Source organism: Pseudorca crassidens, chromosome 3 (genome assembly GCF_039906515.1).
Source record: "Pseudorca crassidens isolate mPseCra1 chromosome 3, mPseCra1.hap1, whole genome shotgun sequence".
Classification (NCBI taxonomy): Eukaryota; Metazoa; Chordata; class Mammalia; order Artiodactyla; family Delphinidae; genus Pseudorca; species Pseudorca crassidens.
This window is the reverse complement of record NC_090298.1, coordinates 56734846-56756332: the sequence shown is the minus strand read 5'-3', so window position 1 is coordinate 56756332 and position 21487 is coordinate 56734846. Positions and strand designations below refer to the sequence as shown.

General features: G+C 38.2%; 1 protein-coding gene across 8 annotated transcripts in view; it reads left to right on the top strand.

Moving 5' to 3' along the window:
• The window catches only part of MRPS27 (mitochondrial ribosomal protein S27), a 106546-nt gene that overhangs the window by 15490 nt on the left and 69569 nt on the right, over nucleotides 1-21487 (top strand). For 4 of the 8 annotated variants that reach the window (XR_010941980.1, XR_010941981.1, XM_067730943.1 and 1 more), the window contains exons 3-4: nucleotides 6372-6442; nucleotides 8487-8545. Coding sequence is in view for 6 of the 8 variants with exons in the window: in XM_067730943.1 (XP_067587044.1) it covers nucleotides 6372-6442; nucleotides 8487-8545 (130 nt within the window). In the remaining 2 variants the exon portion in view is untranslated. Of the gene's footprint in view, nucleotides 1-6371; nucleotides 6443-8486; nucleotides 8546-13922; nucleotides 14003-21487 lie in introns of those variants that run through there. The other 4 variants (XM_067730945.1, XM_067730948.1, XM_067730946.1 and 1 more) reach the window with 2 other exon arrangements.

Genomic DNA, 21487 nt, shown 5'->3' with positions numbered 1-21487 from the left:
TCCTAATTCCTTCTATTATTTCCATACATGTTATAGGTCATCTATCCCTGAAACAAAAACAGAGTTTTAGCCTGTGTTTTCCAGATCACTTCTTCTAGGAAGTACAGTAATAACTTGTATCTAGTCCTTAAAGAATTACATAAATTAGGTGAGGTACACACATGCCCAGAAAGAACTTAGTGTTTACTGAATGGGTAACAGTGATGTACAGTTACATAGAAATCATGAAAAACTGAAACCATCTAATAGTTTCTCACCTAAAGCTCCCAGGGTTCAACAGAGGATCCATCGTTCCTTCAGAGAACTTCCTCATCATAACTTTGACCCAGAGACCACCCTCCTTTATAAGAGGTTTCTTTCCTAGCACATCTCTACTATAGATTTTGTGATCATTGAGGAGATTATCATTTTCTTTCTCAGAATTTTATATACTTTGAAGCTGTGTTACTTTGGTGCACACCAATTATCTTCCTGGAAAAATGAATTTTTGGTCATTATGTAATGACCCACCTAATCTGAAAAATGAATTCTTTTTGCTTTAAATCTATTGTGTCTGATATTAATATAGCTATACCAGCTTTCTTTAGGCTACTTTTTGCTTAGTACATTTTTCATACAGTTATTTTCAACTCTTCATGTGTTCATATGATTTATATAGCTGGATTATGTATTTTTAAAACCAATCTGGCAATCTTTGTCTTTGTAACTGGAAAGTTTATTTAGTGTCATTTTATGATTGTTGATTTATTTGGATTTGTTTCTACCATAGTTAGTGATTTGTCCCATCTTTCTTTATTCTTTCTTTTGTATCTTCTTTTGGATGGTTGTGGTGTTTTTGTTTTTTACATTTCCTCCCCCTCTAGAAATTGTATCCTCTATTTCTACTCTTTCAGAATGGTGGGTTTTACCATTCTAAATCTACATCTTTTAGATGGTTGCTGCATAACTTCTAGCATGCATATTTACCTTAAATTCTAGTGTTATTCACACGCTGCTGTCCTTTAGTCCAGTCACATAACCCCCAACCATGTGTTATTGTCTAACATTAAAGTTTTATCCTTTAAAACACATGTACACACATAAGACATTATTATTTTATACAACTTCCCCCCAAATTAAATTAATTTTATTTACTTGCCATTCTTTCTAGCATTTCAAGTCTTCTTTAAAGGATCATCTTCCTTCTTCCAAAAACACGTCTTCTAAAAAACACAACTTGTAAAAAGTTCCTTTAGTGAGTATTTGTTACTAATAAATTCTTTCAGTTTTTAAGTGTCTTTATTTTTCCGTTAATCTTAAAAGATAATTTTGCTAGATACGTAATTCTATTTTGATTGTATTTATTCCCAGCATGTTATTCTACTGTTTTCTGTTGTTTCTAGTGAGAAAACACCTGTTGGTATAGTTGTTTTTCCTTTGTAAGTAATCTGTCTGTACTTTCTGGCTACTTTTAAAGTCCTCTTATTCTTAAGTTTAAGTGTAATGTATCATGGTGTGGGCTTAATTTTACTTAATGGACGAGATTTTTTGTGTTTCCTGAATCTGAAAATGGATATTTTTTATCAGTTCTAAAAAATGCTTAGCAATTAGCTCATCATCTATTACCTCTCCCCATTCTCTTTATTAACTTCTTTGGGATATTCAATTAAATGTATTTTAGACCTTACTATTCTATTTTCTATATCTCTTAACTCCTTTTTTATACTTTCATTTTTATCTATCTTTGCTGCAGAGTCTTCTAGTTTCTTGTAATTTCCTTTAGATCTTTCAGGTTGCTAATTCTCACCTCACCTGTGTCTTACCTGCTCTTTAACTTACTCATCGAATTTCTTTTTTACAGCTTTCTTGACGTATTATTTACATAGAATATACTGCACATATTTAAAGTGTACAATTTGACAAGTCTTGACATATGTACGTGTGTATATGTCCATGAAATCATTACTACAATCAAGATAATAAGCATATCTGTCACCCACCCACCACATGTTCTCCTACTTCTTTGTAGTCCTTTCCTCTTCTTCCTGCCCACCTTCCACATTCCCAGGAAACCTCTGATATTTTCTGTCATCATAGATTAGTATGTATTTTCTACAATTTTATATCGTAAAATCAACTCTTTAAACCACTTAAAACATAGTTCTCAAGTTGGTGTATCTTGTATGACATAGGAAGTATAATTAGGGCCTCAGAGGTGTGAAGGCTGACTTTGTGGTTTAGAATCCTCAGGGGACGATGTCCTTGCTGTTTTCCCTTTGCAGGGTGCATTACTTTCTAGTTCACCTTCACTGCAGGTGTAGCCTTAGGCAGCTCTGGCTTTACCTAGGATCTCTGAAACAGCTTCCTATCTTACAGAGGCCTTGGTTCTATCCTCCGTTCCCTGTAAGTCATTAAAACCACAGCTCTGTTTCCCTGCGGACCTGCGGATGCTCTCAGGTGACTGCTTCCCTTAGTAGTCCCTTAAACACTCAAGGTTTGTGCTCCCATCCTGCCTTTAGCCGCTGACAATTACATCTATCTTCTTGAAAGCTCAGTCATATATTTGAAATTTTTTTTTAACGTTTTATTTAGGTGTTTTGTTTTTATAGTAGGGGGAATTTTTTAAAGGCTATTTAGTCCACCTCATTGCTGAGGTGGAATTCAGTTTAATATCATCTTCGAACTTAGGAGCAACATCCTTTTTGTGTTCCCTCTGGTAGTTCTCAAACTAACTCACTTGAGTGCTTGCCAGGCTACATCACAATCTCCTGGGGCTTTTTTTAAAAAATTTGTGTTTCTGTGGTCTCACTTCAAACCTATGGAATTAGAATCGCCCTCTGGGTGTGAAGCCTAGGAATCTGACGTTTTAAAGTCTTAAAGCCTCTTAGGGGTTCAGATCCTTAACCAGGATTACACTCCTATACTTCGAATAGTGCAGGGTCCTCAGGAAAATCCTTTATGTCCTTAGATTATCAATGGTATTGTTTTCTTCAAACAAAAACATTTTTATACTAGTATACATTTCATTTTCTGGACATACTTCCACATTGTCTATACAGCTTTAAATTTTGTTAATGAAGAATTCAATGAGGAATTCAAATTTCAGACCCATTTTCCTTTACAGTCTTTGTTGACCACAACCATCCGCTGCAACGTATATTCCTGAGGAGCTGAGTGACAGGCAAGAAAGCATCTTCTTTGGCACATCCCTTTGAATAAAACCTGGGCATCTGCTGGCCCCTCACTGAAACACGAAGAGTGATTTTGACTGTTGAAACCATGGTCCAGAAGCCTGTGGCACTGGCCCTCTGCAGGCTGCAGCTGCCCCAGCTTTCATGGCCATCTCTGCTCCGCGCAGTTTTCTGCCTCATTCATCACACTAGTGCTGTCATGTGAGGTGATTGGTTGCATATTATATTTAGCAGCAAACCTTTCTCTGACTTATAATATGCAAATATTATTCATCAGTTGCTGGCTGTGCAGCTGTTGCCTTTTTTGAGGCCCCAGCCGATTTTACTTGACTGAGGATATCTTGGTGTAGAAAATTAAAATGGAATCTTGACTTATCACACTACAGAAGCCCGCTCAATCCATTGTTTTGTTATATGCTGTGTACTATATGAAACCCATGAGGAAATGGAGGTCATTTTAATTAGGCCAGTAGATCCTGATCCTGCATTTTTTAGTTAAAATTTAAATTTTGAGTAAAGGGTTAGTTGATTCTTTATATTGCCTGTCATCTCAACACAAGAGCCTCTATTATGAAGAGATCATAAAGATTTGGTATCATGGGAATGCTGTTTAATATCATTCTGTGAGCAGTTAGATTTAACAATATTAATTTGCCTTAGTATAAAGAGGTTTTAGGGACTTCTTTGTATATGTGTATTTGTGTTTTAAAATTTTTAACTCACATGGTACCAACCCCTTTAAGGGGTTGTCATAAGAAAAGATAGTCATAAGATAGTCATAAGAAAAGTAATTACTTTTACATCATATCAGGTTTTAGTGGTTTTGCAAAGTTCCTTTCCCCTGGTAGCTACTGAGTCATTGAGAGCATTATCCCAGGGAAAGAAAAGAGAAAAATATCGGTTAAATGCACAGCAATAGGTCTTTAACAAATACTTGTCAATTGATTACCTGTTGCCGTTTTGCTTAATACTAATTTCTTCCACCAGGGAGTAAAAAAAAACTTGGAACTGCAGTTAGAGTTGACCCATGAACAATATGGATTTGATCTTTGTGGGTCCACTTATATGTGGATTTTTTTCCACACAGCACTACATGATGCAGTTGGTTGAATCCGCAGATGCGGAGAGCCAGCTATGGAACTTGAGCATCTGTGGATTTTGGTATCCACAGTGGGTCCTGGAACCAATCCCATGTGGACGCCAAGAGATAACTGCATTTCTTTTTCCTTCCTCCCTCTCTTTCTCCCCTCTCTCTCTCCCTCCCTTGCTTTATTCCTTTTATTTATTTCTTTAGATATTTATTGAGTGCCTTTTATAGAACTTTTCTAGGAACTGAGAATATATCAGTGAATTAAGTCCTTGCCTTCATGGTTTTTACTTCTAAGTGTAAAAGAGAACAAAAAGCCAAACACAGACCAGCGTATATAGGCATTTATAGATCATAGAAAATATTTTGGATTTTATTCCAAGTGTGATAGGTAGCTATTGGCTGGTTGAGAAAAGAAAATGACAGGATCTGATTTATATATATATATATATATATATATATATATATATTTATATTTCAGATCTAGAGCGTATATGATTTGCTGACATATGGTTACAGAGAGTGAGAAAGAATGGGATCAGGGATGGCACCTTAGTTTTTGGCCTGAGTAAGCCAGTTAACGTAGGGGCCATTTACTGAGCTGGGAAAGGTTTGGAGAAAAGCAGGTTTGGAGTGGAAGGTTGGAGAATTAAGAGGATATGTAATGTTAAGAGACCTATTAGACACCCACATAGAGATGTCACCCATGTAGTTGGAAATACAAGTTTGGAGTCACAAGAAGTCAGGGTAGGCATATATGTGTGGAGTCAGTAGTCTGTAGATGATGATTAAAGCTATGGGAGGGAGAGAATGAGATACCCAGAGACCGAGCAGATGGTGAAGAGTCTGCTCCTCAGACTTAGGGCACATCAACATCAAGAAGTCAAGAAGAGGAGATCCTACAAAGGAACCCAAGAAAGAGAGAAAAGAGCATTTCATGAAGAACGGAATGCTCAACTATATTAATTGTTAGTGAGAGGTGAGGTAAGATGAGGATGAAGAATTAACTACTGGATTTAACAAAGTAGAGGTGGTCTTTGGTGTCAGTAGAGTGATGGAAACCAAAATGTGATTTGAGTCAGTTCAAGGGAGGATGGAACTAAAGAAGTGGTGACAGTTGTATTGGGGATGACTCTGTTGTGGCGTCTCGCTGCTGACGGGAGCAGAGCAAAGGAGAAGTAGCTGGAGAGCGATAGGAGGTCAAAGGAAATTTTTGTCATTTTTGTTTTTTGTTTGTTTAATAAAGTTCATCCTTTGTTTAAAAAAAAATAGGAGGCAGGGTATATGGATACAGATGCTGGTAGCCTGGTAGACCTGATGGTAGGAGGATAAAGTTCCCATGATTGCTTCTGTTTTATGCTTAGGGAGATAAGACACAAAATCATGAGCTGAGAGTGAGAGTGAGCGGAGAAGGGGAAAGACACACATTTTAAGTTCTAGAAGCAAGGAGAAGGTATGAAATAATTATTTTGAAGAGTATGTTGCCTGTTATTCCAGGTCTTTTTAGACTCTGAGATGGCAGTGTAATCTCAGGAATACCAAGTATTTGTATGGATGTTCTGGTAAAAGGAATCAGAATAGGAATATTTCAGGCTGAAAACCATTAATTATAAGCAGAATGCCTGGCCCCTGTGATTCGTTCAGGGAATGTATAAAAGTAATTTAATAAGTTCCAACTTAAAACATTTTTGAACAGCTAATATATTTACCTGGTTCAAAATGCAAAAGGAGTAAATGTGTAAGCAATGAAGAGTTTCCTTTTCTTGCCCCCCTACCATCTTGGCCCTCCTTTGCCTGGAGTCTGTCAATAATAACACTTTCTTGTATCTCCTTCCAGAGATATTTTACTGATCCATTTTTTTAAAGCTAAATCTATGCTAGACTTTAAAAATAATCCTTTCTTCAATCAAGTAAATACTTAAAAAATTATACTAATATTTCTCTATCCTCTTTAATTTATATAAAAATAATTTCAAAAAAGAGCAAGAAAGAGCATCTGTTTTAATACTGACTTCATAATGTTGACAACCATCTGGCAGGAGTTGTATCTGTTAGATTTTTCTTAAGAAATATGTATATTTAACAAGGTTCTTTTTTCTTCTTTGTCTTCACAGCTGATCTGGCATCTTTAATGGATAAAACATATGAGAGAAAGCTGCCTGTTAGTTCTTTAACAATATCACGGGTAAGAAAACTTAAATATAAAGAAAGAGAAAGAAGGCAAGAAAGCCACTTTATATACATGAGGCTCTGTAAATAAAGTCTATCTTTCATAGGATATATTTTCCCAGAGTATGCTATGTTTTTGTAGTTGCTAATAGATATTTTATGATGAAGTAGCAAATTTCTTTGACTAAAATAAAAGGTAATAAATTTATCAGACTCCAGTGTCAGTGATTACTGTTGTGTATCTGGTTTATTTTAATTTTTCCAGGATTTGGTATCATGATTTTTTTTTTAAGTTGATATATCCTTCAAAGTGATAGTATTTACTTAATATTGGAAGTAATTTTGGTAGTTGAGAAAGTCTATAAAAGAATGGATATTAATGTTAATGTTAAATGCTACAGAGCAATGGATGGGAGAATAATATTAGGCTAGGAGTCAGGAATTGGACTTGAGAGTAACCATTACTGATCACCTTCTATGCCAGCTGTTGTACTAGTTTCTTAACTTACATTATCTTGCTCTTCTCATTGCGGCTGTATGAGGTAAGCATTGTTATCTCCATTTTGCATGTAAGACTCAGAAAGCTTGATGACTTTCCCAAGTTCACACAGGTCATAGGTGGAAAAATTGGGCTTCAACCCCAGATCTCTGTGACATTGAAGTTCTTTTCTGTTGCCTCCCTTAAATAGATCTTATCTTGTCTTAATGAATTTGCTTTATGACATTGGGCAAGTGGGCCCCTCTCAATTTCCTCATATTCAGTATGGGGACAGTAGTATTTTCCTCATAGGGCTGATGTGACGCTAAATTGAGATCTTAGATGTGAAAACTCTTTGTACAAATTAATGGCACCATAAAATTCAAGAGACTTAAATCTAGGAGAAGAAAAGTAGAGAAACCATCATCCTTTTTAGTCTTGAGTCCTTTCTTTCTGCTCCTTGATATTTTCCTTTTAGTAGGGGAACCGTTTAGCTAGGTTATAACCTAAATTTTATAGACTTATCATTTTCATATTGGAGGGGAACTGAAAGACCACTGGTTCATCCCTTACATGATGTATAAAATCTCTGTATGCCATAATGCCTGGTGTTTGTTTAGGCAGTGCTTCAGAGTTTAAAGAGCTTTCATGTACACTTTCTCGTTGGAGCCTCGTCCTCTTCAGTGCAGGTGCCTTTATTCTGTTTATGCAGATGGAGCAACTAAGTTCCAGAGGGGCTGTGCCGTCTGTTTATGCCACACAGCATGCAGTCAGGAGAGCTAGTTCTCAACTTCAGGTCCTGTGTTGGAACCATATTTTATCTGCCCCTTAATGAGATTTCTAAATCAAGTCCGTAAGTCCTAAAAAGGGGGAGATCCATTAAGTTTCCCCCTCTTTACTTTTCTCTCCTTCCCGAGGTTTTAATTATATTCACTACATCCATTATCTCCTACTTCACCCTTTTTCCTCTGAGTCTTTACTTTAGAGTAGAATTCCTCCTTAGAAGAGTCTTTTCTGTTTGTTTCTCTGGTTTAGAGTTGAGCACACTGAAGGAGTTTGTGGTTCGAGGAGACACTTTGCTGGTAGAAGAATCACAGGTTGACTGGTCTGTAGCAGAACCAAATCAGATAGGAAAAATGGTTATAAGACTGAGTTCTCTGAATTTAGACTTTTCCTCTCTTGGGCCATGTTTTTTCAGCCATTAGAGTCTTCATCCTTTCAACTATGTGTTCCCATGTATTTGGAGTTTGGAACATAGAGAAAATATCAGGGTTTAGAGTTAATGGGAAATACCAGTGACTAATTATAAATACACTAAGAGGAGCTCTCTCTTGTTCTGAGCAAGGTTAACGTTTAGTTTTTAAACAGTTTTTCTAACCAAGGTTGTTCTACGTATAGAAAAAGAGAGGCCGTTGTAGATTATTTGTTGGCATTAACATAGAGTGGTTTTGAGGATGGAGCCACACTACATGAACACTGTTCTGATAAAATGCGTGTTTTATTTTTAAGGTCAGTGTGTGACTTAGGCTCAATATATGGCATAATTTATATTCAACCAAAGGTTTCTTTTTTTGTCTTTTAGTTTGTGGACAACATTTCATCTCGAGAAGAGATAGACCATGCAGAGTATTACCTGTACAAGTAAGTTTTTCATTTCATTTGACTATATATTCTCGTTTCACATCCTTTTTTAACACAAAAGGTGGTAAGTACTGTATATAATGTGCAGCTCCTTGATTTTTTTTTTTTTGCGGTATGCGGGCCTCTCACTGTTGTGGCCTCTCCCGTTGCGGAGCACAGTCTCCGGACGCACAGGCTCAGCGGCCATGGCTCACAGGCCCAGCCACTCCGCGGCATGTGGGATCTTCCCGGACCGGGGCACGAACCCGTGCCCCTGCATCGGCAGGCGGACTCTCAACCACTGCGCCACCAGGGAAGCTCCCAACTCCTTGCTTTTTAACTTTGTGCTTTGGAGATCTTTCCACATCAGTGTATAGAGAGATTAGACATTTTTTATAACTGTCACATTCCATACTATGAATATATTATTTAAACCAGTTCCCTATTGTAGGGCCTTTAGGTTGTTTGTGCTCTCTTTTTGTATGATGCACAATGCAATAATTAATAACCTTTTACATAGGTAATTTTGCACATAGTTCTCATAAGTATGTATATTTAATACATATGTAAATGTAATGATACACATGTATATATATATATATATACATATTTAATTTCAATAGCTGTTGCCAAATCGCTTTCCATTGGGGTCTTACCAATTTACATTCCCACCAGCAGTGTATGAAAGAGGCCTGTTTCTACAGCTTGGCCAACAGAGGTATTTTCACACTTCTGGATTTTTGTTAGTCTGATAGGAGAAAAAAATATATGTCTGTTTATCTTTTTCCTCTCTTTTTTATTTAGGTGGAAATGCACTCTTTAAGTACTATTCAGCTTCTATTTTCAATTAACACTTTTTCTACATTACTACCTTTACTTCATTCTTTCTCACAACTGGGAACAATCCCACTGACCTACAGCTACACTCTCCCCTGTGTACAAAGAAGTATGTTCAGTACAGCACCGTCTATAGCAGTAAAAACTGGAATAACCTAAAGTTCATTAAATAAAGGATTGATCAAATAAATTATGATTTATTCTTATAGTTGACCTGTCAAAATGATACCTTACAACTAGCTTTTTTTTTTTACAACTAACTTTTTATTGTGATTCATTATTGTGATTTTAAAAATCAGATTTATGATTTGTTCCAATTCCTAGGCTGTAAAAAAAGACTCAGGCTAAAATTTAAAATGTTTCCAGTAAACATTGTATTAGAATTTCCCATTTGATCTTTGGTTTTTTAAAAAATATTTATTTATTTATTTAGTTGCGGCAGGTGAGCTCCTTAGTTGCGGCTGGTGGACTCCTTAATTGCGGCTTGCCAGCTCCTTAGCTGCTGCAGGCAGGCTCTTTAGTTGTGACTCACCAGCTCCTTAGTTGTGCACGTGAGCTCCTTAGTTGCGGCATGCGAACTCTTAGTTGCGGCATGCATGTGGGATCTAGTTCCCTGACCAGGGATCGAACCTGGGCCCCCTGCCCTGGGAGCGTGGAGTCTTATCCGCTGCGCCACTAGGGAAGTCCCTTAACTTTGATTTGATCAAGAGAGTTTTCAGTTATTTACATCTGGGTATATTTTTTTTAAAGCTTTCTTTATATTAGGGAAAACATATCCAATTTTCTTGCATGTGATATTGCAAACTAGTAATAAGGCTTCTTTTTTTTCTTCCTGAATTGGGTAGATTCTACCACTGTTTTGGTGTTTTCTGTTTAAATACAAATCTCAAGTAGATAAGATTCCAAACCTTAAAAAAAAATTATTTTAAATCTAAGATTGTCTTTAACAGTGTCTGAAGTTTAAATTCTAAGTGCTGAAATCATAATTGCAAGTGCCCTCCTACCCTTCATTAAGATAAACATAAACGGATTCCTTGATGGGAGCAAGCCCTGCCTTCCTTTAGTGGTTCTTTGGCACTGTAAGGCTCCTTTGGTAGTTATTTTTGCCAGTGGTGAAAGGTGTATTTGGGCTGGCACCTTTGTTTGCTTTGTTCATGGGAAAATGCAGAAAATAGTTCCAATTTATAAATAGGAACTATTTTTTAGAATTCCATCCTGTAGGACACAGTGCTATAGTCTTAGAAGAAATATGTCCCAAATTTACTTGTACCTCTGTAGCATATAATTGATTTCAGCAATTCAATATTCAGCATGTATTTACTGAGCACCCATGTGTGCCCAGAATTTGTCCAAGGTGCTGGGCATATAGTGGTGAATAAGTTAGACACTCTCCCTGTCTTCACGCATTGAAGTTTAACTGAGAAATTTTAAGTCCTACAGAAAGACATTCTGTGATTAATTCTTCATATCATGTCCAGTTTTGTGATGCCTGGAGTCTTATTGAAAGCTTCATAAAATCTCCCTGTTTTTATATTGGTCATATAGAAGACTCTTGTCCATCTTAAATCTGAGGCGTTGTTTAATTTGACATTCCCCATCCTTTGCTTAATCAAAACTAGTGTTCTAACCATGACTTATCACTGTTTTATTTCCGTTCTTTCTCCTCCCATTGCCAAGAAAATTAGCTCTCTTTTTCTGAGATTTTTTTTTTTTTTTAAGAAAAAAATGTTTTTATGACTTCATGAGATTACTGTTGTATGTGTGTGAGACCAAATACAGCACAGTAAAGCTGCATCAGGTGTAGATGATGGAGGCTGGCCAGTATTCCTGCATCAGCTAAGCATCAACTCCTGCTTTCCAGCCTTAGAGGATATACAAAACATAGTAATGCCTCAGCAGAATTGCAGGTTAAGTTATGAACTCTTGGGGTTTCCCTGCTTTAATTGAAATCAAGAATGTTAATCCTGAGGACACCGAGGGCCTCTGGGATTTCCACCAGTTAGGTCTTCAGCGTTCATGGTTGCCATGCCTAACATTTCCACATGGGATGACTTTAGATATCTCAGGGTAAACTTACAATCACAGGTGTAAGATACGGAAATATAGGAGCAATTCGTTAATCCTGCAACTAATAGCTTCTTCCTGGCCTGCCTGGAGAATTTCTCATTCCCCAGGCAGTACTGTCTTTGAGGGGAAGGCCCACAACAGGACTTTGGCTGCCACCTCTGTCAGTGGCACAAATCTTTCCCTGCCTCAGTCTGTAGAGACCAGGCTCTGCAAGCAGAATGTAATCACCACATCCTCTCATCTTCTAGTGATCAGATCTCCCCAGTGATTATGTAAAGGCTGTTAGAGCCAAAGAAGTTTGGAAACCTGGGGTGATCAGTGGAGAGCTAGTTGAGCACCTACCGTTGAGTCAGGTGAACAAGTAAGCAGTTCAGGGTGCTTCTGGCATGTGCCAGTGTCTTATCCTCCTCTCATTCCAGGAAAGACTCTCAGCCTTTGAATCCTGAAGTACACAGGTTTAAAAGTTTGGGGGCATCAACATTAAAGAGTCCCAGGGATGTTTTAAGGAGAGTTAAAGAGAGGCTGCTATTTAGATAGCAGGAGGGAGAAAAAATGCTCAACCATGCCTCTTTGGGCTCTGGGCTCCTCTCTGGGGGCCCACAACCTTTTGATCAACTTCTGCCCTGCCACTTACAAATAAAAAATGGAAACACCAAGGAAAGGGAAATGATGCTTTAAACAAAAGAATAATGTGAACTAAAGATGATTAAGTCAGTTAATACCAGGAACGATATAGGTTGACAATAAAGAAATTTTTTTTAAAAACCTGATAATACTCTACAACAAACCAAGAGTAAAAGTGATTACAACAGTAAAAAGGCTAAATTGAAGTAAAATAAACAAAATGTGAAAGCTAAGAAATAAGAGAGCAAAGCCTGCTAAGAACTGTTGGGCTGTAACAAAATAAAACATTAAAATAAGAGAATAAAAGAAACAAATAAAAAATAAAGCAAGATAAGAAGGACGTGAGCCAGGGACTTCATAAACTGTATAGATATGGCTGGGAGGTTAGGAAAATAGGCACAGGCATGCTCTTGCAGGGATACTCTCAGCAGGCTGAATAATAAATCACTTTATGAGTGGTTTGCAAACTGTCTTCCAAGAAGCCCTCGAGCTGGTTCCTCACAGGGGCCTCCGCTGCATGGCTTGGGGAGGAATACGATGTGAGGGAGAGGCCAGACAGTCCTGCCACCAGCCCTCTGCTTCTGCTCCAGCCAGAAAAGCTGTGCCTCCAGCTTCTTTATATATCGGGGTGGTGGAGAGAATTCAGGGGGTTCTGGGAACTTAGATGAGAATAAAATTACATCTTAATTTTCACTCACCTCTCAGTATTTAGCATTGCCTTCAATTGTGAATATAGGCAACAGATCACAGTACTGTTAGCAGCATCTGTGTCTTTCTCACCAATAAAAATCATTGATTTTTTTTTATATCTCATTACATTTGTTGCAGCTATCTTGACAAATTATGCTCATCACTGCTTAGAAATTGCATTTATAATTAAACTACTGCTGGCTAGTTTTGTTTCGTACGTTAATGGAGAAGCACATGTGACCATATCTCAAGGATTTTTTGATGTTTTGATAATTCTGTTTCACTATAATTGGTCTCCTTCGTTATCCTGTGCATTTAAAACATTATTCGAGAAGGTGCCATCAGACTGCCCATGAGTTCATGCCACAAAAAAATGTGATAAACCTCACTGTGAAGGCCTTTTGCTTAGGCTTATTCCTGCTTCTTACCCCAGGCTTTTTGAAGTTTTCTAGTTCTTTTTTTTCTTCTTACAAAGAAGGCTTTCTTTTATTTTAGGTTAGACCTTATAGAGTAAGACAGGCATATGGTTGATATGTGTTCTGTTATCCAAATGAGAACTTAGATACACAGTCTCTTGTCTCCCTACTGGAGCAGGAAGAGGTTTGGTGAAAAGTGAGATTTGGACAGGCCCTGAGATGCTGTCCATCAGGAGACTAGCGCTGGGAGGGTGTTGGGTGGGAACACCGCTGCTCGATTTTGGTATCATCACCCCCCTCCGCACTACAGCCCCGGGTTGGCAAGGGGAGAAGCCACGGTGTTCCCCCTGCAGTAGCAGCAGAGGTTTGGTGGCACAGAAGATAAAGGTAAGAGCACAGCACAGCTAATGGCAGCTAAGAGGAAGAGGCTGCTCAGTGATTGGTGAGCATGAGAAGTTGACTGCTGATTCATGCTTAACATTTGTTAAAAAGAGTTTTATACGTCCCACTTTAGTTTTAAAAGGAATTGAGCAACCAGTTTTTTTTTTTCCTTGCCAAAGGATTGATTTCTGCTTCTTACCCACATGCCCTCTCATTGGCTTTTGAAGGAAAAAGATTTCTTACCTTTGCCTTACTATCAATTTATAGTGTTGCTAAGAATCCAGTTTGCATCTTGATTTTACTGACACAGAGACTAAGGCGTGGAGATTAACTGAGCAGACCCAACATAGAGTGTGTGTGTGTAAGCCACTGCCTGTCCTGCGCTGAGAAAGGAAGTCATGAGGGTGAATGTGAACAGTGGAACAGTACTAGAAAGACCAAGACAGTGCTTTCCCAGTGCAAGGTAATACTGATAAGGATTTCAGATGGGGCTACAATTTATTTTTAAGAAAATTGAGGCAGAAGGAATTCCATGGAAAGTACAGTCTAGAGTGTGGTAAAGCAGGAGGAAATTAAAATTAAGGAATAATGGGGCTTCCCTGGTGGCGCAATGAGAGTCTGCCTGCCGATGCAGGGGATGCGGGTTCGTGCCCCGGTCTGGGAGGATCCCACATGCCGCGAAGCGGCTGGGCCCGTGAGCCATGGCCGCTGGGCCTGCGCATCCGGAGCCTGTGCTCCGCAACAGGAGAGGCCGCGACAGTGAGAGGCCCACGTACCGCAAAAAAAAAAAAATGAAAAAAACAATAAATTAAATTAAATTAAGGGATAAGAGGAAATCCCTTATATTTCTCATAGTCTGTGGGTTGTTGTTGTTTGTATCCTAAGAACCATGATCTTAGCTTTTTCTCCATAATAGATCTCTTTTTGTGATCTGTCCACTTGAGGTCAATGTTATTGTATAGTGAGTTTATCTAGAATTTTCATTTTTTATTTTTTGGAGAGCGTGTCTTTTCTGGACCACCTAGTCAGTAGTTCTGAGCTCAGGACTCTGCAGATTGATGTGTGCTGCCCACGTGCAGACACGTGAGCCCTGAGGCAGGCTCTGTCTCCCCCTTTGAGATAAAACTGCATGTCATCAGTGAAATTGTGGCATCAGTAAAAGCTGTTATTTTCATGGTTTATAACAAGCTTTAACAGTGGCTGTATTAGTATTTGATTACTGCATTAATAGAATGCAAACCCAAGCCATAAAAATTCCTTCTTCACTGAGGATATTTGCAAATTGCATTTTTAAAGGCTTATTTAGACTTTCAAATAACTTTGGGACCGTGGCAGTTAAGAGATGCATGAAATTAAACTTTCCTTTTACTGTTAGAGCGTCAATAATTTGAACTGATAATTTAATCTGCAACCTAAATGGTCATTCCTAAGGATAAGTGATAGACATTTCTAATGTCTATATAACATATTCTCCCTATTTTAAGAATGTACATTCTTTAAAAGGTAGCCTTTTGGTTGTTAACAAAAATGTGGGGAATGCTGAATTACTTGTCACACAATAAGAAAAAATTGTTGCAGAGCTCCATGAGAAGGTCTGTTTTTCTTGGAATACAGCTCTCTGTGTTGCCATGGAGAGTGGCGTGCCACCCACTAATGAGAGGAAGTTAAGGATGTGTGGCAGGCTGTGTGTTGCCAACAGAGTCATCCACACCGTACCTTGGCCTCAGGCATCTTTCATCCGTGGTTTAACCAACCTGGCAGATCCCAAGTGTCCCTGGTTGGAGACGGATGGCGGGTCAGGAACAGCTGGGGCGAGGCAGATGGCAGCCTGCATGTCTCCAGGTCCCGGGTTGGCAGCCAGCCTTAAAAAGGAAGGACCAAAATAGCTTCATTTTTCAATAAGCAAAAATAACCACATGGTTCCTTAGAAGGTGAGTGCATTACCCCAGGCCTATGTTATAAGAATCCATTTCTGCCTGTAGGAAGAGGGGCAAGTGGGAGTTTACTAGGAGGGAACACTGTTCATGAGTTTAAGCAGTGATCATTTTTCTTTGAGGGCATAGAGATTGTGTTTTACAGCACTAAAATGAAATTAAAAATTTTTCTGTTAGCATACTGCCAAGTCTCATTATGTTTGAACTTTATTAAGGAAAGAGCAAAGAGCCCAAGAGGGGCGGTAAATGAGTCTTAAAGCATTTTTTAGAAAAACACTGTCATACTTTAATATTGCCAAGTGCTTTATTTAGTTCTTATTTGCTAATCCTTACCACAGGCCTGGGAGAGGGGTACTGTTAATGGCTCTGCATGAGAGGATAGCAGATTGTCACGAACATCGTCCACGCCTTGCCAAAGACCCATGGAGCCTCCACTCCTTCTGACTTTGCACTTCTCTCCCGCTGGTCTTGTTATTTCATCCTGGAGCCTGGTCATAGGAGGAGTGTAGGGGTAACATTCAAGGGTGTTTTCTTGGCTATGGTTCTAACATTCCACCCAACTTGCCCAGAGTGATCTCACACCTTAGATACTCTCGTATTCCTCTGGCATAATGAATGGGTCCCTGAAGGCCCTTATCCTCGGAGGCCAAAGCAGTTCATGCTGCTACAGACATCTATTTATAAGTCTTTGTAGAGGCGTAAGCTTTCATTTCTTCGGGGTAAATATCTAGCAGTGGAATGGCTGGAACATATAGTAGGTATACATTCCAGAATGGTTATACTCACTGTGGTTTTAATTTGTATTTGCCTAATAATTAATGATGTTGAGCATCTTTTCATGTGCTTATTTTCCAGCCATATAACTCCTTGGTAAAGTATCTGTTTAAATCTTCTGCCCTTTTTTCTTTTATTGAGTTGCTTGTTTTCTTATTATTGAGTTTTGAGAACTTTTTCTCTCATAATCTTCTTTATTTTTATTCACTTAACAGTGTTTTTCAAAGAGCAGTTTTTATTTTTGATGGAAGTCCAGTTTGTTAATTTTTTCTTTTATGAATCATGCCTTTGGTGTCAACTGAGAAATCTTTGCTTAACCCGACACCACAAAGATTTTTCTCCTATGTTTTGTTTCAGAAGTTTTATAGTTTTAGGTTTCACAGTTAGGTCTATGATCCATTTTAAGTTATTTTTTTTAATATGGTATGAGGTAAGGGTCCAAGTTAAATTTCTGGTGTTAAGAATACCTAGTCGTGTCAGCACCATTTGTTGAAAAGACTTTTCTTTCTGCACTGAATTACCTTTGAATCTTTGTTGAAAACCAGTTGTTTATAGACAGGTGAGTCTCTTTCTGAACTGTTTTGTTCCATTGATCTCTGTTCCATTGCCTCTCTTGATGCCAGTACTACACTATCTTTATGGCTGTAGTTTTATAATAAATCTTAAAATTAGGTAGTGTGAGTCTTCCAACTTTGTTGTTCTTTTCCAAAGTCGTTTTACCTAGTCTGGGTCCTTTGTGTTCCATATCAATTTTAGAATCACTTTGTGTGTATGTACACACATACATGCATACATATATTATTAATAATAGAGAAAGTAGGAGCAAGATCAATTCCAGAAATATGTATTGAGTATCTAGTATATATTTAGAAATAAGATGGTAAGAAGGATCTTATAGGATATGAAGGGATATTGATTATTTGAAAGTCAGTAATCATTCTTTTTACATTGAAGACAAATTTAAACTGTCCTGACAGAATTTCAGATTTCAAGTCTGTAAGACAAATGATTCTCAGTTCTGTGTAAAAGGGAATTTCCAAAGCCAATAGAAGGTTTAAGAGAAGTATTTTTTAATTTACCAGAACTGTGATGTGTTCAAAGGAAGGATATGAATCACTACAATCAAAAAGATTATAGGGCTTCTCTGGTGGCGCAGTGGTTGAGAGTCCGCCTGCCGATGCAGGGGACACGGATTCATGCCCCGGTCCGGGAAGATCCCACATGCCGCGGAGCGGCTGGGCCCGTGAGCCATGGCCGCTGAGGCTGCGCGTCCGGAGCCTGTGCTCCGCAACGGGAGAGGCCGCAACAGCGAGAGGCCCGCGTACCGCAAAAAAAAAAAAAAAAAAGATTATAAATTGGCTGGGGATAACTAGATATGTGAAACAATTCAACATCAACAGAAATCTTCGATATGATAAATAGGTAAATTGATGATATGTAACAAAATGTGTGTGTCTGAGAAAACATGCTTTGGGCAGGCTGGAAGAGGGGTTGATGTCATGATCAGCAAACATTCATAAAAGAGGCAGAACTTGAGACAGCCTTGAAGATTGGATGAGTAGAAGAAATGGGAGTGAGTGTTCAAGATGCAGCAAGCAGTATAGGGGGGGTTAATAGAGTGAGGTGAGATCTGACCTTATGGGGATTGACGGGCCTACCAGGGAGTCGTGGGAAATAAGGTGGGCAGATTATAGAGGGAATAGAAAGCTGGCAGCTTCATGCGTTGCTAGTAGATATATATATATAGTGGTACAACTTCTGTAGAGAGAACTTTGGCAACATCTATCAAAATTATGAATGCATATACCCTTTGACCCAATAATTTCACCTCTAGGAACTTCTGACGCACAGCATACATGTGAAATAATATCCATTACAAAAAGATTATGTCCGTCAAGGCCTGCAGATATTAGTTATTAAAAAAAAATTTTTTTAAAGATCCTTAAGATTGTTAGTCATCAGTAGATTCTTGAGAAAGGTATATCATAAACCTATTACAGGAAGGTTAATAGAGTAAGTTTTGGATTGAAAGAGGTAAGTGTGGGAGGGAAATTTATTATCTGTACTTAAGGTGATAAAAGGCCCGTCCTGTGGTGGAAATGAAGAAAGAAATATTTTGCACATAGGAAGGAAAAATCAATCAACAGGATTAGTGACAGGTTGACTATAAAGCTAGAAAACAAGGAAGGTCAAAAATGAACTGAAAATTGAACCTCAGTTAATGAGGCTGGTCTACTTTAATAGAAGTATTGAATTGGAAGCAGATTTAGAAGACAGCAAGGCAGTGTGTTTTTCTTGCCTTTTCATTGTACGTATACATATTTCTAAGTTTGCTGCATCACGTCTTATGCCGACAGACCACATTTGGATTGTTTGAGAGGAACTGGCCACAGAGCTTTGGAGAAAGAACAACTGCCAAAACATACTTACATTAGGGTCTACCCGGTGTCCTGGTACAAGTTGGGAACTTTTAGACTAGGTGATCTCTGAAGCCCTGAAGTCCTGCTAACTTTCAGAATCTGAAATTAAGACCTAGGAAGACTAAGCAATTTCCATGTGACAAGTCCAAGCTCTAGTTGTGGATGAAGGCCTGACTTGAAGTTCAGAGGGTCATCAGCTAGACCAGTGTGTCTCTTTGTGCCAGTTCTTTTTCCTGAGGCAGTCTAGGTAGTACACCAGCATACTCAGTGAATATTTAAATACCTCCTAACAAAGTGACATGAAATTAATTAAACCTAGAAAAACCTAGCATATACAGAGGTTCACCAGTTAAAAATACATAGTCATGGGGGAAAAAAAAAGAGCCGAAAAGACTCTGAAGGAATCAGGATGGGAGGAAAGAGTCAGGTGACCTGTGTTTTCAGGACCGGTTTAGTTCCCACTTTGATCTGTAAATTGGAACCAGTTAATGAACTATCTGGACATCAGCTTCCTAGACAAGCAGCTGATCTTGGATGCTTCTCAAGGCACCTTACATATCTGAAATCTGTTTCTCAGTCTCACTGATATAGAAGCTAGACTTTATCACCAGGAGCTTCAGACTTTGAAAGCATGAGGTTCTGGTCTTTGTTTAGTTTCTCACTCAGAGCCTTATTTATTTAAATAGTAGAATTGAAGTTCAGCCACCTTAACCATGAATATCAAAAGAACAACTAGCAGATATAAAATTAAACAACAGAAAGAATAGGGGATCACTCATTCTCTTCTGGATTTGAGGGGCAGGCTTCTTCATTTACTGTCTTACTTATAAGTACCTTTAGCAAATTTCTTGGTATGAGAGTAGGGTATTCACTCTTGTTTTCCAGAGAACTAATTTCTGTACCATATATATTTGACGTTTACCTATGATCTTTATCTGAAAGGCCCACAAAACATATATTTTTGATGCCTTGCACGTACATGGGATTTAGAAGGAGAGGGCTAAAGTTGATCTATTCTAATAGCTGCAGAACCCTTTGCGGATTAAACCTAAAAACTCCAATAGTTCCTATAAAAAGATATATCCCAAGTTGTTTTTTCCACAGTACAGAGTCCTTTGATCCAAAACTCTTTTTACTGGTTATTTTCATAACTGTGAAGTCATAACCATGGTACAAGGAATTATAGCTATAGGGCAGAGAGAAAGTATAACTGAATATATTATATTTATTAAAGAGACTTTGGTAGGGTTTTGTATTGAGGAGGTTTGATTTGAAGGTAATTAAGAGATCTTTTCAGGAGCTGGTACAATATTTAAGGGAGAGATGAGTAGATAAACAAAAGCTTCAGGAAGAGATTTGTGGGAACAGAGGTTTCAGTTGATTGCATCATCACTTTTGAGGCCAGTGGCAAATAAATTCCTGAGTATTTCCAGATGTCATGGGTCTAGGCAAGAGGACATTTGAGGAGCTAGAAGTATTTGATGTGAATTCTCTTTAGTGGTCTTGGCTGCTGTCATTTCCATGCCAGATTTCCTGTTATGTTTGTTTGTTGTTGTTTTTTTAAACCAGGCAAGAGTTTGTATTTTGAAATCTGTTCTGTTCTTCTTTTTAATATCAGTGCTGATACTAAGACAAATGTTATCACCAGTTTCATAGCTAATGATGGGCAAGGCTGGGACTTAAAACCAGGTGTTCCAACTCTAGGCCATTACAGTACATGAACACTGTATTTATTACACACGGACTGTTTCATGGCTCAGTGATGGATGCTACCAGGAGGGGAACTCAAATCGGTCATTAGTCCCTATTGATAAAAGCCCAGGCAGAGTTTTGATAGGAAGGACACTGAAATTATTCATTAAAACGAGAACTTTGTGGATCTTGCACGTATAGATTATTATAATCCTCCATTTGCTGACTTAATAGCAGGTGGAAACAGTTAACGTGTATGGGACATTTACATAGTGCTTTTAGGCTCCAGCCAAAATGGACTGTTGCTCTCTGAATGTGCCCTGTACTTTACTGTCTTTGCCTCTGTTCTTCCCTCCATTCCCCATCTCCTTCTATAATAAGAGTACAACCCGTCTTTTAAGGCCTGTCCCAAATTCTGTTACATCCATAAACTTGCTCTGATTTTCATGATTTGATTGTGATTTCTCTGACCCCTTGTATAGATTTTTCTTTTATCTAGTCAGGGGTGCTTATTTAGTTTGTTTTGTCTTTTGACTAATCAAAAATACGTGCTTCTTATTTTTCTTTACTTGAGAAACAGTATAATGTATTAGATAAGAGCATGGCTTCTGGAGCCAATCTGTCTAGATTTGAATACAGCTATCTATTAACTGTATGATTTAGTTACTTATATTCTCTGTCCCTCAGTTTCCTCGTCCACAAAATGGGGATTAAGATAGTGCCTGTGATTTAGAATAGGTATATGAGACTTAAAGAAGTGAATATATTATAATAAGGTCCTTAGAACAATCTTAGGACAGAGAAGGTTAGTGTTCAGTAAATTTGGCCTTAGTGTTGGTTTTGCTAGATTGTAACATCTTGAAGGACAGGGACTGTTTCTTCCCCATACTTCTCTCCTTAGGAAAAATGTATTTTGACTCCAGTTTACCTTTCTAAGACTAATAGTTCCCATACATCTTCACCACTCCCACCCCAAGGGCATCAGGGTGCAAAGATTATCATGGCTCAGAGATAGGGAGAAATAGATGCTTATGAACACTAGTAGTTAAACACCCAGATGGAAAGGACATCACATTTTTTGGAAAGCTGTCTGACATTAAAAAGGAAGGGCTCAATGTATATACCCTT